At 43.8% G+C, this 13505-nt stretch overlaps 1 protein-coding gene across 2 annotated transcripts in view; it reads left to right on the forward strand.

The window, feature by feature from the left end:
* LOC104996038 (major histocompatibility complex class I-related gene protein) overlaps positions 1-10677 on the forward strand; it is a 27570-nt gene extending 16893 nt beyond the window's left edge. The window contains exon 6 of one of the 2 annotated variants that reach the window (XM_010850177.1): positions 8770-10677. In XM_010850177.1, the coding sequence (XP_010848479.1) occupies positions 8770-8777 (8 nt within the window). In that variant the 3' untranslated portion in view covers positions 8778-10677. Of the gene's footprint in view, positions 1-1144; positions 3342-8769 lie in introns of those variants that run through there. The other variant, XM_010850176.1, reaches the window with a different exon arrangement.
* Positions 10678-13505: the final 2828 nt, after the last annotated feature.

A 13505-nucleotide genomic window follows, 5' to 3' on the forward strand; every position in this document is an offset into this window, starting at 1 on the left:
GCTTCTTGACCTGCATACAGGTTTCTCAAGAGGCAGGTCAGGTGGCCTGGTATTCCCATCTCTTTAAGAATTTTCTACAGATTGTTGTGATCCACACAGTCAAAGGCTTTGGCATAGTCAATAAAGCAGAAGTAAATGTTTTTTTTCTGGAACTCTTGCTTTTTCTATGATCCAACGGATGTTGGCAATTTGATCTCTGGTTCCTCTGCCTTTTCTAAATCCAGCTTGAACATCTGGAAGTTTACAATTCACGTACTGTTGAAGCCTGGCTTGGAGAATTTTGAGCATTACTTTACTAGCATGTGAAATGAGTGCAATTGTGCGGTAGTTTGAGCATTCTTTGGCATTGCCTTTCTTGGGGACTGGAATGAAAACTGAGCTTTTCCAGTCCTGTGGCCACTGCTGAGTTTTCCAAATTTGCTGGCACATTGAGTGCAGCACTTTCACAGCATCATCTTTCAGGATTTGGAATAGCTCAACTGGAATTCCATCACCTCCACTAGCTTTGTTCATAGTGATGTTTCCTAAGGCCCACTTGACTTCACATTCCAGGATATCTGGCTCTAGGTGAGTGACCACACCATCATGATTATCTGGGTCGTGAAGATCTTTTCTGTATAGTTCTTCTGTGTATTCCTGCCACCTCTTTTTAATATCTTTTGCTTCTGTTAGTTCTGTACCATTTCTGTCCTTTATTGTGCCCACCTTTGCATGAAGTGTTCCCTTGGTATTTCTGATTTTCTTAAAGAAATCTCTAGTCTTTCCCATTATGTTGTGTTCCTCTATTTCTTTGCATTGATCACTGAGGAAGGCTTTCTTATCTCTTCTTGCTATTCTTTGAAACTCTGCATTCAGATGCTTATATCTTTCCTTTTCTCCTTTGCCTTTTGCTTCTCTTCTTTTCACAGCTATTTGTAAGGCCTCCTCAGACAACCATTTTGCCTTTTTGCATTTCTTTTTCTTGGGGATGGTCTTGATCACTGCCTCCTGTACAACATCCTGAAACTCCGTCCATAGTTTTTCAGGTATTCTGTCTATCAGATCTAATCCCTTGAATCTCAGAGTTTACTGAGCACTGTATAATTTATTTTTGAGCTATAAGGAAAATGCACACATATCTGACTACAAACTCTTTTTCTTTCAGGGAAAAACAAAGTCATCTACCTTTCTACACCAGAACACTGATGGGAGATGGCTGCTTTCCAACTGTCTCTTCTCTAGGAACCATGGCCTCCTCTGTCCCATATGGACTCAAGCCTAGCACTTAAAGCTCTTGATAACAGCTGCAACAGACACGGATATTACAGGATTACGCATTTGTAATCTATGTACATTTCTACACATGGCAGAAAAATAGGAGCTACAAAATTCTTTGGCTCTAAATTAAAGACTGTCAGGTATCAGGCTCTTTTGATGGAATCTTTTAGAATGTGCATGCTAAGTTGCTTCAGTCGTGTCTGACTCTTTGCCATCCTATGGACTGTAGCCTGCCAGGCTCCTCTGTGCATAGGATTCTCCAGGCAAGAATACTGGAGTGGGTTGCCCTGCTCTCCTACAGGGGATCTTCCCCACCCAGGGATTGAACCCACCTCTCTTACATCTCCTGCATTGGCAGGCAGGTTCTTTACCACTAGTATCCTTTATCACATTTCCTCTAAATACAGCTGCTCTTCTGACACATTTCCTTACATCCCACTTGTCAACAGTGGTTTGCAGGTAGATTAGAGAACCTCAGGGCTGGGAGAAACCTTCAATCCAAGGCCAGAAATGTTTTCTCCAGTGCCTTTGCCTTGAGCATCTAGCCTCCACTTGAATTCCACCAATGATGGGCACCTCACTATATCATAAAAGGCTTTTCTCTTCTTTCAGGAAAATGTTTACTATGCAAAAGCTGTGGGTGCCATGACTGTGACCCTACAGACAGGTGGGACCATTCCATGAGGACAGTCAGTGAGTTTCTACAACAGCTTGTGAATGGTGGGATCATTTTACACCTTTCCTGGCCTAAGAGGAAGCAGAAGGGCCCTGTTCTTATGGCAGCTCTGCCTGGTAGTTGGGCATCTTGGAAATATCCCTTGTCAGATCTGTCCTTCTGTCTTATATGGGAAAGTAAGAAAAATAATAATCAGACATTATCACCATCAGTGGAAATACAGAAACATGAACCCAACTGCCATCTTTTAATGTAAAAATGATAGTATGTCCCAGAAGAGGATTCAGTTCTAATTTCTACCGTTCCTCTATAGGTTTATTGTAGATGGGCTCAACTCACCTTTATATATGTGCTTTTTCTCTATACATCTGCACTGGGAATAAACAGAAGTCCCATTGTGAGAATTAGGATTCCCTTGATCCTCCTTACTCTTTCCAGCCTCTTAAAATCCTCACCATCACGTACCCCTCATCCTGCCCCTGTGTGGCCACTGGTCTTCTGGTTGACCGTCAGTTCTATATTCATCTGTCCCACTTCACCGACCCTGTCCGACCACACACCTCAGCTCTGAGGTTGGCGGACCCAACTTTGACAGCTGACTTTAAACGTGTACATAGACTTGACCTTTGCTCTTTCTCGACTGTGACATTTGCCTCCGGCTTTAATCATCACAGTTACAGGTACAGACATTCTCAGTGTGCCAGGGCTATTCCTTGCTCCACTGTCCCCACCTCCTTCCATGGATGAAGCTCCCACCCCTCGTTTCTTTCCTAGCACCAGCCGAGTTGCATAAGAGCACATTTGTGTTTGATATTTTGCTTTTAGGGTTGCCATGGGCAATTTCCATACCATCTTTTAAGCAGCGTTGCACTGTGAAGAGAGCAGCTTTATTTCTGGAATGGTTTCTTCTTACAATTAGAATAGTTAGGGACTCGATATATTTTGAATGGACACTTACAGTGATTCAGGTGCTATATCTATATAAATGTCTTGTCTCTCCAACTGCACAGTACTCTCATCAAAGATGTTAATAGTCAAAGCCTTTTTGTGTTGCCAGAGCCTTGCCCGACACTTAACATGTAATAAAAATGTCTGTATGGATGAAGAGGAAAAGGCAGAGGCAAGGGCAAGGACGTGGTGAGGAGACATCCAGTAACACACTAGCAGCATCTCTGTTTATCCCTTGGGGATTTTATAACATAAAGAGAGTTATCATATAAATGTAATATAAAGGGATGATTTTGTACCTTTGTTTTACAAGTGGCTCAAGATTACATTATTTCTTGATAATTTTGGACCTCTTGCTTCATTAGCTCATATTTGTTGATTACAGATGCTCAGCTATTGGAATCTATGAAATATTTGATAACCTAATTAAACATTAAAAACAACTGTGCTATCACCACAATCATCTTTTGACTTTGGATTGTCTTTACTTGGGTGTCCTTTGTAACTCAGCTGGCAAAGAATCCACCTGCAATGCAGGAGACCCCGGTTCAATTCCTGGGTCAGGAAATTCCCCTGGAAAAGGAGTAGACTATCAACTCCAGTATTCTTGGGCTTCCCTGGTAGCATAGACAGTAAAGAATCTGCCTGCAATGTGGGAGACCTGGGTTTGAACCCTGGGTTGAGAAGATCCCCTGGAGGAGGGCATGGCAACCTACTTCAGTATTCTTGCCTGGAGAATCCCATGGACAGAGGAGCCTGGCGGGCTACTATCTGAGTTAAGAATAGTGGATGAGAAATATGTTCAGCTCTCTTCTTATTCATCTTGTTTTTTAAACTCTATTTATTATATATTTTCTTGTTAAGCACATACAGACCAAGATATATCATACTTAAATAACAGTGTATGAGGAAAGCCAGGAAAGCAGTTTAAAGAGCATAGAGAAAGTCAGGCAAGGCTTTCCTGGCCCAGGCTCCTCTGTCGTACGCATGAGCTGTCCCATCAGAGAGCTGGCCTCCTCTGCTTCTCCCACTACTTTCAAGTTCTTCTGGCTCATTCCTTATTTCCAAGGAACTACATACTTAGTTTTTCCTCTTCTATTTTTAACCTAAGGAGAGATTGGTTTCGCAGTTGTGGCCCTGAGGAATAGTCGTCCCCTAGGGAGGCCAGTTGATCATTTTCGGGCAGGGTCCCTCCGAGTGGTCACACCTTGTTTTCATCGCCCGCGTCTGGGGTCTTTGTCCTAACGTGTAGGTCAAGCATCCCTGTGGGCGCATAAACTGGAGTGTCACTGGATTCATGTACTGTGATTGCCAAGTGGTCAGATACTTGTCTCGGCTGGTCGGTGTATCTCCCAGCAAGAGTCTACATGAGAACAACCCCTCACAGTCAGAGGGTGCCTGGAGGCCCCAGAATTGATGCACGGGTATGTGTGTGTGGCGGGGGGGGGGGGGGGGGGTGCAATTCTTGCTCTTTAGCTCCACATTTCCAGGGTGAGCTGTTCTTCCACACACCATGAGTTCAGAAAACGTTCTCCAGGGAGGGAAAGGCATTTGCTCAAAGTGCCAGTGGGCAGCAGCACCGGAGGGGTGTGGGGTCATTTGTCTTCCAGCCCAGATGTTTTCCACTTGACTGCACTGCCCTTGTTGGAGAAAAAGCCGCCACTGTCCTTCCTGAAATGCCTTCAGCACCTCTCTTTCTTTGGACTTTTGCCGTCTTTTAGCCTTTGATCTCACTGCAGCATCTTTGCATCTCTCTTTCCCTTTGGGCTCCCTTTCTCAAAAGTCCTTTCATCTTCCAGTTACCCCTGCAGGCTGTGTAACAAATCCCAAGCCCTAGTGGCTTAAAACAACAGCAATTGTTTTTATCATTAATATCTTTCAGAGTTTCTGTGGGTTGGGGATTTGGGTAGGCAGTTTTGGCTTGGGGTTGCAGTCAAATAGTGACTGGAATTAAAACAGAGCAGGACTGGAGCAACTCAGGGTGGAGGGTCAGGCATCTTTTTCTCTGTGTAGCCTGGGGCTCTCCATGTGGTCTCTCTGTGTGGATTAGATTGGGCTTCCTCACAGCATGGTGGCCTCAGGGCAGCAAGACCACTTACACGGAAGCTAGCTTCCCTCAGAGCAAGTGTCCCAAGAGATAAGGGCAGAAGTGGCCTAGCCTTGGAAGCCACACCATGTCACCTTCGCCATACTCTAATTAGTCAAAGAAGTCACAAAATCCTGTTCAGGTTCAAGGGGAGGGTGTAGAGACCTCAACACTCAATGGGAAAATTGGCAAAGTCACGTTGTGGGAAGAACATGTGGGTGGGAGGTATGGCTGTGGTCGTGTTTGGAAAGCCAGAGCCCATCAGAAGCACGCTGGCTCGCCCCTCTCTCCCCATCCCACAGTGCATTAGTGTCTAATGACTGCCATAGCAACCCACTGCAGACTGGGCGGCTCTGGAGCAACAGATTTCCCATCTCACTGTTCTGGAGACCAGAAGTCCAAAATTAAGGTGTTGGCAGAGCTGTGCTCCCTCTGAAGCCACCAGGGAAAAGTCTGTGCCAGGCTTCTCTCCCAGCTGCTGGTAGAGCCTTGGCTTGTGGCTGTGTAACTCCAGTCCTCACTGGTGTTCTCCCTGTGTGTGGGTCTCTGCATCCAGCTTTCCCTTTTTATGAGGATAGCAGTCATACTGGATTAGGGGTCCATGCTACTCCGATAGGACCTCATCTTAACTAACTACATTAGCAACTATTCCATTTCCAAATAAGGTCACATTCTTAGGTACTGGGGCTAGGACTTGAGTTGGGGATATACACAGTTTAACCCATAGCACACCTCTGCCAAACCTCTGCAGGCTCCTCTCAATCCAGCAAAAGTTCGTTTTGCTCCAGTGAATCAGCCGGCACTTAGGAAATCAAAATAATTAAACGAACTCTCCCCAGAGTGAGACTGACTCGTAAGCAGTCCACCTGACCTTAACTCGCCACGAGAGGAGTTAAGTCAAATGAATCTGGCAGAATTTTGCATATGGTTTTGGGGGAGTTTGGGGGACTGCAATCCTTTCTTTAAATCATACCACTTGGTTTTCTTTCGTTTATAATGCTCATCCCCCCAACCTTTGCCTGACAAGGAAAGGTATTTTTGGTCTCCAGCTTTCATCCCTGATGGTGAAAGCAGCTTCTCATTGATCTACTTGCCCAACAGCTTCTCCTTTAGAGACTGAGGCTTCTGATGCCTGCTCTCTTTGGTTCAGAGGGAAGATGCTGGTGTCTTTCAGTAGGTTAAATATACCTTCAGACCCCTGGACACAAGATCTCTGGGAACACTTAGCTGATGGGGACCCTCTGCTGAGGAAGAAGCTCAAACTGGGGTTCCAGAGGAACTCACCCAGCTTTCACTGTGGCGTCCTTCTCCTTCTCTCTTGCTTCCCCATAGTTGGCTTGGCTGAGTAAAAAGAACACCAAATATAGCCACCTACATGAATGACTTACCACGTAGCTAGACAGACACCATCTATGCCATTATATGTATCTTTATTGTACATCTTATTTAATTACAATACTAAACTCTGTCCATTTACTCCATCTCTGGCCCATGAACCAACTGAGGAGGGCCATAATTAAAATATAAGGGACATTCATGCAAATTTGAAAACTATTTCCTTCCTCTGGGTGAACGCTGACCAAGGCCAGGTCATATGGCTTAGCCAGCAGAACGTCGAGTTTTTCTTCCCTGTTTGCCCCTCTGGTGAGATGTCCTTGTAGGGGGCACAATCTTACATGACAGCTCTAATCCTACCATCAGAAAACGGATAGAAATTGGCTGTAGACTAAGACAAATGAATTGGTTTGGAAGGGAGGGGTGAGGGTGGAAAAATACAGGTTAAGTCATTCAAATGGTAGAATTAGAAGTCCTATTTGTGTATACAAATGGCTAAAATTATCTGAAAGGCTTTACATAACCCTATCATGGAGTTTATTTATGGCGATCTATTTTTAAATTTCTATGTCATATTAGACAGTCCATTTGCACGATGCCTTGTATGTAGTAGGAACTCAGTAAATACTTCTTGAATGAACCAGTACAGTATTTTAATTAGCTGGTCCACATGTACTGGTGCAAAAGAACAGTGTCATCTTACAAATGAAGTCATAGACGGGAAATATCCCACTCAGGATCGTATGACGTTCGAGGGGCCCAGGATGAGCACTCCAAGGATTCATCTGAATTCTTCAAAGGTTTCATCAGCATCAACATTCTTTGTTTAGTACTTTATCCTGTTATTGCCTTGTCTGTGAAATTAGGTATCCCAAACATTCTAACCACACTCCTCTTCCCACACACACGCATTAGGGACCAGGACAGATTTCAGAGGTTCTTACCTTCAGCCACCTTTTTCTGGAAGGTTCCGAGAAGAGGTGCTGAGAAAAGAGTTCTCAGCCATCTTGGGGGCTTCCCTGGTAGCTCAGTGGTAAAGAACCCGCCTGCCAATGCAGAAGCCATGGGTTCGATCCCCGGGTAAGGAAGATCCCCTGAAGAAGGAAATGGTGACCCACTGCAGTAGTTTTGCCTAGGAAATCCCATGGACAGAGGAGACTGGCAGGCTACAGTCCACAGAGTCGCAGAGAGTCAGACACGACTTAGTGACTAAACAAAAAAATCGGTGGCTATCACTCAGCCATCTTGGGGACCCAAATATCTGATACTTAATATGTTTTTTTTATTCTTAAGGATTCTGAAATTTCCTTTCTACCATCACTTGGAAGTATTTAGTTAATAATGCAAGTTTAAAAAATTATTTATTTAATTTTTATTTTTGGCTGTGCTGGGTCTTTCTTGCTGTGCAGGCTTTTCTTTAGTTGTGGTGAGCAGGGGCTACTCTCCAGTTGCAATGTGCAGGCTTCTCATTGAGGCGGCTTCTCTTGTTGTGGAGCACAGGCTTTAGGGCACAAGGGCCATGTTCTAGAGCACAAGCCCAGCAGTTGTGGCACACACATTACACAAGTGGGATCTGTGGCAAGTGGGTTCTTCCCAGACCAGGGATTGAACCCATGTCTCCTGAATTGGCAGGCAGATTCTTTACCACTGAGCCACCAGGGAAACTCAACGAAGATTCTTGAAATACAAATTCCATCAATTCCTACTCATCACCTATGAAGTATAGGAAACAGTGCTAAAGAGAATTGATCGTGTGTATATTTTCCTCTCCTGCTTCCTCCCATTTAGGGTTAGCTGCACTGAGCGACTTCACTCTCACTTTTCACTTTCATGCATTGGAGAAGGAAACAGCAACCCACTCCAGAGTTCTTGCCTAGAGAATCCCAGGGACGGGGGAGCCGGGTGGGCTGCCATCTATGGGGTCGCACAGAGTCAGACACGACTGAAGCGACTTAGCAGCAGCAGCAGCAGCACCCAGTAGGAGCATCTGCCTTTGTTCCGCGGTGAGGGTTGGGTATGAGAGAATGTTTGGGACCAGAAGGTTCTGAGTCCATTGGAGCTGGACAGTCAGAGTGAGCGGCTGAGTGGCAGCAGTAAAGCTGAGTTGGCTTGGAGCCCTGGCAAGCCGAGGCTGGGGCTAAGGCAAGTGCTGTGGCAGCAGCCAGACCTCTGAAGATGCAAAACCAGGGCCAGAAAGTGGCAACAACTAAGGAGAAAAACAGGTTCTGAGAAAATAGCTTCTTAAATGGAAACTAAATTCAGGGAACAGGAGACTCCAGAATGAAATGGGAATGGAAATGGGAATGGAAACCAGAATGGAAAAGGAAGTGAAACCAAGGAAGAAATGAGACTTTCACTCCCAAGCTAAAGCAGTCTGCTTTTCTCCCTTTTTGAAGAATCAGTGTAGATTCTTAGGTGACATTGCTAACTGAACTGAGTAAAAGCTCTATTTTTTTCTTTTTAACAGCAAGATGACAGTAGCCTAAATAAAGAATCCTGGGAACACACAGAGACGACACAAACTCAAAAGGTGAGACAATTCCAGGAAAATCTGGAATAATAAAAAATAAAACATTTGGAGTTCATCAGCTGCTGAAATACAGCCCTTTGACGTACTTGAAAAGATTCCAACGCTTATACTCTGCATATCACTCACATAATGGCTGCAGATATGTGGCCCCCGCGTGACGCACCACGGAAGTCACCAAACCAGATGTAACCCCCAGAGGCTGAGAACTTGGGCTGCCTGCCATCTGACTTTTAAAAAGCTGAATTAGTCATTGATCCCTGAGGAACAAGGAGGGTTGAGGATGAAAGGCAAGCTGCTCTAACCCAATTTAGGTCTTTGCAACTGAAATTGAGATCAAATTTCAAAAATCTGTAAACTTGCCCAGCTTCACAGACCTGTGATTCATCTACAAGATGACATGTTTATAGGCCCAGTGATGCCATTTTCAAGGATTGGCCTCTGCCACAATGAATTAGTCGTTTCTTTGTGTGGCACTGCATACACCATACTTTGATTAAAGCCAGAGTGTATTTATTCCAATTTCTCATTAATAATCTGCCACAGATATTGATACTCAAGTTAAATTCATATGTCCTTCATTTGTTAATCAGCCATTCATAGAATGTATGTTCCATGAGGCCCGAGACGCCAGTACCTGGCACATAGTAGATATTCAATAACTGTGCATATTGACTAAAAGACTTTCTGTAATACCTACTATGAGCCAGACTATATAGAAAATGGTACCCAATGATGTTTTGAAAATCAAGTGCAGAAATGGCCCAGACATGTGCTTATAAGCAAGTCAAGCTCACATGATAGAGAATGATTCTAGGGAAGATAATCTGGAATGTATTTCTGTAAAATAGACCCTGGGCTTCATGTTAATAGAAGAAATACAATTCTGACAATGACCTTTGGGGATAATGCCGAAAAACACAGGTTGGATAGAACTCCGGAGCCTAATGGAGATAGGAAGGCTTGTTTATAAGTACTGCTTTAGTGAAGGGGAGGAGAGAGAGAGGGGAGGGCTGGAAGAGCCCAGGGCTGCCCTCCCGCTCTTCAACCCCCCTCCCCCTGCCGCAGCAGCTGTGCTGGGCTTCCAAGGTCAACAGCAATTGTGGTGGTGACATCGAGGAACTCAGAGATGTCCAGTAAGACAGAGGAAGCTCTAATCCTCTAATTTCCTTCTGCCTTCCCCAGCTGGCCAGTCCTCAGAATCCACTCCCTTTCTCAATCCCTCAGTGCCTTTGGCTCTGCCCCTCAAAGGACACTGGCTACTCTGTGCTGAAATTTATCTGTTTCTGCACAGCTGATCTCTGTGGCTAGCCTGGAAGCTGCTTAAGGACACAGTCTGAATTCAACCTCATTTGCCTCAGTTTTAAAAAAAAACAGTTAAGTACCTCTTTCCTGGTGTTAGTGTGGGAGTCATAGGAGATGTGTGTGTGTGTGTGAAAGCACTTGGCACAGTGTGTGCCACATGCTGTGTCTCTTCCTCTAGGTTTTCTCCAGGAACTACGCCTTGTGCCCCACATAATCATAGCTACCATTTACGGAATACTTACTGTGAACTAGGCACTTTACATGTATGGTCTCTTTTCATCATAATTTCAGCAGCAGGTCTTATCTCCATGTCACTGAAATTCAGATAAGTTACATTTCTTGATGAGGTCAGAGTTCATAAATGACAGATGCATGATTCCAACCCAGGTCCTTCTCCATAGAGAGCTGTGCTCTTTTCAGTACCTCACCCTATCTGCACATAGTAGGCACTCAACTGATACTTGATGAAAATTATAAGGTATCATTTACTCTAAGGGCTCCTCTGGTGGCTCAGACGGTAAAGCAGGAGACCCGGGTTCGATCCCTGAGTCGGGAAGATTCCCTGGAGAAGGAAATGGCACCCCACTCCAGTACTCTTGCCTGGAAAATCCCATGGAGGGAGGAGCCTGGTAGGCTACAGTTCATGGGGTTGCAAAGAATCGGACACGACTGAGCGACTTCACTTTGACTTTAAACTATATTCTAGGACTTCCCAGGTGGTCCAGTGGTTAAGAATCTACCTGCCATAAAAAAAGGGCACATGAAAAGATGCTCAACATCACTAATTATTAGAGAAATTAAAATCAAAACTACAATGAGGTAACAGCTCACACCAGTCAAAATGGCAATCATCAAAAAATCCACGAACAATAAATGTTGGAGAGGATGTGCAGAGAACGGAAGCCTCCTAAAGTGCTGGTAGGAATGTAAGTTGGTACAGCCACAATGGAGAACAGTATGGAGTTTTCTTAAAAAACTAAAAATAGAGCTCCCATATGGCCCTGCAATCCCTCTCCTGGGCAGATATCCAGAGAAAAACACAGTCTAAAAAGATAGATGCACACCAGTGTTCACTGCAGAACTGTTTACAGTAGCCGAGATATGGAAGCAATCTAGATGTTCATCGACAGAGGGATAGACAAAGAAGACGTGGTAAATATACACATAATGGAATATTACTCAGCCATTAAAAAGAATTCCATATGCCACTTGCAGCGGCATAGATGGACCTAGAGATTGTCTTGCTGAGGGAAGTAAGTCAGAGAAGGAAAATATCACATCTCTCGTATGTGAAATAGAAAAAGAAATGATACAAATGAACTTATTTATGAAACAGACTCACAGCTTTAGGAAAGAAACTTAAAGTTGCCAGGGTTAGGGGAAAAATATGAGGAAGAGATAGGAAGTTTGGGACTGACATGTACATTTTTCTACATTTAAAATGAATAACCAACAGGATCTATGAAATAGCACAGGGATCTCTGCTCAATGTTATGTGGCAACCTGGATGGGAGGGAGTTTGGGGTGGAACGGATACATGTCTATGTATGAGAGAGAATGAGTACCTGTGAAAGTCATGTCCGACTCTTTGTGACTCCATGGACTAAAACAATACAGTCCATGGAATTCTCTAGGCCAGAATACTGGAGTGGGTAGTCTTTCCCTTCTCCAGGGGATCTTTCCATCTCAGGGATCAAAGCCAGGTCTTCTGCATTGCAAGCAGATTCTTTACCAGCATGGATACCTGTGTAAATACCTATGTAAATACACACACACACACACACACGTTAATCAACTATACACGAATACAAAATAAAAAGTTTTTTAAAAAAGAATCCGGCCATCAATGCAGGACATAGGTTTGATCCCTGGTCTGGGAAGATTCCACACGCCATCGGGCAACTAAGCCCATGTGCCACAACTACAGAGCTCATGAGCTGCAGCTACTGAGCCCGTGCTCCGTAACAAGAGAAGCCACTGCAGTGAGAAGCCCGAGCACCACGACTGGATAGGAGCCCCCACCCGCCACAAGTAGAGAAAGCCGCGACCAAGACCTACTGCAGCCAAAAATCAACAAATAAAAATTAACAAAGCAAAAACTATGTTCCATAGTGAACCTTGGGAACAAAGGAATCAAAGCAGCTTTACAATGAATCAGAAAGTTAATAAAGTCCCTTATAAATTTGTGAAAGTCTGGATCTTTTTGCTTAGCCTTTGGTGATGTGACTTAAATGCTGAATATGGCCAAATGAAGCACATAGGGAATTGTCATGTGTTTCATGGAAATGTCAGTGAAGGCCATGGACAAGATTCATTCCTTGGCAATTGTTGGCAGATGGGAAGAGCTGATGCACAAAGGGAAAACTGAAAGCTCTTCAACTTGCAAACAAACTCATCCAAGGTAGATCCAGGGATACTAAGGATTTTCAAACTGGGATGTCAGGTTAGGGGTTATACAGTTAAATTCTCTCATTTTACAGATGAGAAAGTTGAGGCTTAGAGACAATAAAATGATTTGACAAAAGAAATGCTAAAACTAATCACAAACTTTATATCTTTATAACATAACATCACTAGTCATTAGGGAAATACAAATTAAGACCACAGATTATCAGGACACACCTATAAGAAGAACGAGAATGAAAAGCAGTGACAACAGCAAATGCTGGTGAGGATGCAGAGAAAGAGAAACCAGATCGCTCACCGTTGTTTACAGAGCACAGAACGGTAAAAGCAACATAGTTTGGCCATTCCTTTAAAAACTAAAAATACTTATCCAGAAGTGAAATTCCTAGTAATTTACTCCAGAGAAATGAAAACCTATGTGCACATAGAAATCTGTACACATTGCTCATTGCAGCTTTATTTGTAATAGCCAGAAACTGGAAACAACCAAAAGGTCCCTCCATAAAACAGTTGTCCATCCATGCCATGTAATATTACTCAGCAGAAAAAGAGAATAAACTATTAATACATGCAATGATTTGGATGAACCTCAAGAGCATTATGCTAAATGAAGAAAGCCAATCTCAAAAGGTTACATACTACATAATTCCATTCTACAACACTCTCGAAATGACAAAATTTTGAGAGATGGAAAACAGATTAGTAGTTGCCAAGGTTAGGGGTAGTTGGAGAAAAGAGGCTGGATGTGACTATAAAGGGGTGGCATGTGAGAGATAGTAGACCTGTGTCTTGACTACAGTGCTGGTCACACAAATCTGCACATGTGATAAAATAACATAATAAAGTGTGGAAAATTCTGAAAGAGATGGGAATACCAGACCACCTGACCTGCCTCTTGAAAAACCTATATGCAGGTCAGGAAGCAACAGTTAGACCTGGACATGGAACAACAGACTGGTTCCAAA

This window comes from Bison bison, unplaced genomic scaffold, assembly GCF_000754665.1.
Source record: "Bison bison bison isolate TAMUID 2011002044 unplaced genomic scaffold, Bison_UMD1.0 scf7180017864289, whole genome shotgun sequence".
In the NCBI taxonomy this organism is placed as follows: domain Eukaryota; kingdom Metazoa; phylum Chordata; class Mammalia; order Artiodactyla; family Bovidae; genus Bison; species Bison bison.